This window comes from Vipera ursinii (assembly GCF_947247035.1).
Source record: "Vipera ursinii genome assembly, chromosome: 1".
In the NCBI taxonomy this organism is placed as follows: domain Eukaryota; kingdom Metazoa; phylum Chordata; class Lepidosauria; order Squamata; family Viperidae; genus Vipera; species Vipera ursinii.
Window position 1 is genome coordinate 215572574 of NC_139512.1, and position 5080 is coordinate 215577653.

The 5080-nt window shown below is 39.8% G+C and overlaps 1 protein-coding gene across 1 annotated transcript; it reads right to left on the bottom strand.

Moving 5' to 3' along the window:
• Positions 1–1955: 1955 nt before the first annotated feature.
• LOC310645696 (uncharacterized protein) lies at positions 1956–3292 on the bottom strand (the record flags this gene model as incomplete). The annotated part of the gene is made up of 2 exons (XM_083371675.1): positions 3204–3292; positions 1956–3061 (listed from the first exon to the last, which is right to left on the bottom strand). Exon 2 carries the CDS (start codon positions 3006–3008, stop codon positions 1956–1958), a length of 1053 nt encoding a protein of 350 aa, XP_083227801.1. The 5' UTR covers positions 3009–3061; positions 3204–3292.
• Between the last annotated feature and the right edge of the window lie 1788 nt (positions 3293–5080).

Sequence of the window (5080 nt, forward strand, 5' to 3'; positions counted from 1 at the left end):
TGTCCTCTATTTGCTAAAACTTCATGAATTCCTACAGATGAAAAAAAAAACAAAAAAAAAACACAGCAACAGTCTAAGTGCTGAATTGGTGTTAAGTTGAGCGATAATTGCCGACAGGAATAGTTGTAAGGTCACAAAGGGCATCTGCGCTGAGTGTTTTTAACATTCCCCATGTTACTGGTGGCTGAGTTCCTGCTGGCCACGAAGGTCTTTTACGCCTTGCCTTCGTGGTGTTTCACCCACCGGGTTCGGGTTGAATGTCAGGGCTGGATTGAATTCTGGGACCGGACTGCTCAGCCTCTGGTGCCAGCTCATGTTTGGCTCAGAATGGTTTCACACACCTGGCAGGTACCCACACCGGTCCTGTAGGAGTAAGAATAGATGCAAAACCCCTTCCCCAAGTAATCAATTCATCTGGTCCCTTCCAGGTTGGCTCGGGCAGCTCCTTATATAGCACTCGTGGTCGTTCCAGGGAAAGCTCCTTCCTAAAATGTCTCTCTGCAGGAGTATAAGCTTGATTAGTGATAGTTAAATGATTTGAAGTAAATAGCAATACTGGAACCAAAGATTTAAGATCTGAGTGAGTAATTCCCCTTTCTTTAAAATGTTTAAACAACAAAGCTTTAAATGTACCATGTGCACGTTCCACTATAGCTTGGCCTGAGCTATTGTATGGAATGCCATGTTGGAGAGAAATATCCCAAGTTCTGCAAAATTGAAAAAAAAAACATTAGAAGTATACGCAGGAACGTTGTCAGTCTTTAAAACAAGTGGTCGCCCCATGACAGCCATGGCAGCGAGAAGGTGCTGAATAACATGAGAGGTAGTTTTGCTGCGAAGGGGGGTAACCCACACATAACCAGAATAAGTATCTATGCAAACGTGAAGATAGGAAGCTGGAGAAAATTGCGGAATGTGAGTAACATCCATCTGCCAGACAGCATCAAAGGGAAAAGAGAGGGGGGGGAGGAAGAGCAAAGAGGACAGGCTGAGATAATATCACCAGCCTGAGAAAGTGGAATGTTAAAGGTAGCACGAAGAGATTTAGCATTCTGGTGAAAAAAGGAATGGTTAGTCAAAGGGTAAGCCTCCTTAAGAAAATGGAAAACCACATCGGCTCTATGGTTGCCATCAGGAATAGTATCATGCAGGAAAGTTTGAAAAGTATGGAATAGAGAAAGCAAGTTACGGTCCAAAAGTGGGGATAAGTAAACAAATGCAATGTAGTTAAAAAGATTGTCCACAATAAGATTAAAAAGAATCAAATCGTGTAATTTAAAGGCTAAAATCACTGCAGAAAGTTCAGCACGCTGAGTGGATGTTTGAGAAGCTGTGAACTTAGTTTGCCATTTTCCATTAATTTGCCAAACAACCACCTCACGGGTATGAGATCCATCTGTAAATAAAGTAATAGCATTAGGAAGAAAGGTAAAAACCTGTGCAGATTGAAAAACAAAAGGTAATTCCTGTAAGAAAATCAAACGTTGGTCCTTGGGGGGGTTAAACAATACAGCTCTCACATAATCTACAAAGGCAATCACATAAGCAGTAGACATTTGCAGAAAGAAATCATGCTGATCCTTGGTGCAAGGCAAATGAAAGACTAAAGGATGAAAGCCAGAATATAACACCTCAATGGGAAATACATTTTTAGTATGAAAAAAAACTGTTGGTAATCCTAAAAAAAAAGCTCTGTTAACCATAACTTTGCGAAAGGCAGAATTGATTTGATGAAGGCAATGTTGCATCGCCATGGAGACTGGAATCTGCGTCAGGGGTTAAATGACCTTGCAAGGCAATAAAAAATGGACGCAACAAAGCAGTAATTAACCCTAAAAATGGTCTAGCCCAATTAAGATCTCCTAAAAAGTTTTGCAATTGTACCAGAGTAAAATGAGATGGAATGCACAGAGCTGAAACAAAAGGAGAAAAAGAAGATTGAAGCATCCGATCACCTAAATATAGAAGGGAGGTTTTATTTGAACCTTCTCAGGGGCAATGACAAGTCCCGATTTAGCCAAGATTTCCTGTAAGGTTAGGAAACAGTTAACAGGTAAAGGCTTTCTAGCAAGCAAGAAATCATCCATAAAATGGTAAGCAAAGCATTTTTTGTCTTTGGCTGGATGAACTACAGCTGCAAGAGCTGTAGCTAAAAGTTTTGTCTTAGGAGATTCAGTTTCAATGCTCTGACACAAATCAATCATCGGAGCAATAGTTGTCTCAGGTTTGGAATCAATTGCTTTCAGGGCTGTTTTGCAGTTCTGATTAGTATTTTCAAATGCCAATTGTTTCATCAGAACGTCAGCAGCAGCTTCATTTTGAGCCTTTTCAGGGAGAAGCTCTCGGGTGGAATTGCTTTGCAACCCATTTTCTGTAACACTTCCTTTCAGCTCTTTGTGAACTGCAGATGGGACAGACTCATGGACTTGCTGATTTTGAGTGTTTTGGACCACAGGGCAGGCAGACATTAATGGCAATGCCTCCTGGACGTCCTCTGAATTTCCAGAGACCAATGCAAACTGCACCATTTGCTGAAAAGCAGTCTGTGTTTGAGGTTGTTGAGAATCCAAATTTTGCTGACTCTCAGAGCTCCACTGCCATGAAGAATTATGATGAGACAGTGGTGGCTGAGGGTCTGGGGGATACAGGATTGGTGCCTCAGGAATTATTAATTTTGGAGGGTACAAGATTGGTGCCTCAGGAGTTATTAATTTTGGAGGGTACAAGAGAGGATTGGACAACTCAATAAGAGCTTTACCACAGAGTTGCCAAGTGTGCAGTACTGATACTGGAATGGTTGCAGCCCGATGCAAATCTTTCCCAATTTTTTGCCAATCATAGGGATTAAGAGACCCATCTGCAGGATACCAAGGGCATAATTTACCAATAATCTTAACCAGCTCTTCTACATCCTCTTTATAAACTTTAACTGTTTGCTTAGTCCTTGTCAACAAATTGCAAAGGTCAGATACCTGTTTTTCCTGTCCTGTTGAAAGAGAAGTCCTCATATTTACCCCGTTGACTCCTTAAACGGAATGAATTGTTGAACTGACTTCGTTGACTCCTTAAACAGAATGAATAAGTTGGTCTTACCTCGTTGACCCGTTAAAACGGGATGAATTAGTTGAACGCGTTCGTTTAGCTCCTGCCGAGTGGAGGTAAGCCAGAAGTTACAGTTTGCCTCACAGCCGCACATGTATCACACCCCTCACAGGCATCACGTCAGGCACAGGCATCACGTCGGGGTCACCAGATGAAGGGGAAAGAAATTCAGATGTAGGGACAGGAATTCAGACGAAGGAAAAAGAATTCAGACCTGAGTCGATAGAGAGCTTTGAACCAGCCAGGCAGCCTCCCCCGAGCACTGCCTGCTGAACTTTTATTCACCTCCATCATTACAAAAAGCTACATCAGTCTCACACAAAATAGTATACATAGAAATAATTGGATTATTCAGGTGCCTATGAGATCACACAAAAACAAGGTAGCATAAGATGTATGTGAAGGCTTTATCATAGCGTTTCCCAAACCTCCCACATGCTAGCCCTCCCATGAGCCAGGAGAGTGTGCTCTCACTGTAACTCAAGTGAAGGCCAAGCTAAGGGGGGGGGGGGGCGGAAAAGCAGAAGGGTGAGAAACCAAATTCTTGAGAAGCCAAATTCTGGCCGTTCCCACAGATAGCTATGTCATTTTGTGTTTCTATATTCTTAATTCAACTGAGTATTGCAAATATAGACTGCTTTACTTGCAAACAGTATTAATCTTCTGGTTTTTTTTATTTAAAAAATACATTAGCGGAATAGGGAAATAACTACATACTCCATTGATTTCAACTGCCCAAATGTATCTAACATTTATGTTTGTGATTTTTAAGAATACAGCACATTCCAGTAATCTAAAAGGACTGTATTGAGGTTTGTAGATATGTGTTAATATATATCACTGCCTGCCAATAATACAGTAGGGGACACAGGGATGGAGAGTTCCTATTGCACAAATCACAGACAAAATTAGAATTGAACAAGGGAAGTCAAACCTGAACCTAAAATGATTATACTGTGGAGAAACTGAGGACTCCCTACTCTCACCCCCCCCCTCACAAATACTAGAACCCAAAATTCCAGGAATCAACCGGTAGAACATTCGATACAAATCAGGGAATATTATACACAACCAATACCAAAACATTTGAAGCAGCTATGATAGTCATGGAGGAAAGACTATCTATAGGTTGTTCTTATGACTATTTATTTAATATCTTTTCAAATAATGATACTGCTGGAAAAAATGTTGGTTCCCGTGTCTCCACAGTCACATGATCAAAAATTGGGCGCTTGGCAACCAACATGTATTTACAATGGCTTCAATTTCTCGGGGTCATGTGACTGTAGTTTACAACTTTCCCACAGGGCTTCCAACAAGCAAACTCAATGGGGGAAGCAAGATTCATTTAATACCATGTGATTCACTTAAAATTGCGGCAAAAAAAGATAATAAAATGAGGCACTATTCATATAATGATCACAGCACTTAATAGAAGTTCTGGTCCAATTGGGGATGTAAGTTAAAAACTACTTACATACTGTAGTTGCTTATCAAACTGGCTGGCTATATTTTTATCTACAGAATCATAGGCTGAATTTTTTATTTATTACAGCAATACTTTTCTTATGTCTTTAAGTCATTTCTTGTTAGAACAAGAAAGATTCATTTGTTTGACTTTGCTTTCTTAAACACATTCAAGGTTTTCTCTGCTTTTTTATTTTCCTTTAATTATTTCCAGAGTTGTTCATTGCTTTGTAATGAGCCAGAACAAAATATGAAATATCTTTTTGTTGTTGCTACTGCTCCTATTTTTCCAAACAGCTCCCTGTTATTCTTTAAAAACTGTAATATCTTTCAACACTTTAATATACTTAAGGAAATAATAAGTCAACAGTAACACTATTTTTATTATTCTTTTTTTTTCTTTTTCAGGAATGAACCTAAAAGGGGAGGGGGGGAATCCATTATAGTTACATTCAGATTTTTCTTTTAATCTTTATAGTTCAGAGTTTCTTGCACTGACAGAGAATATTCA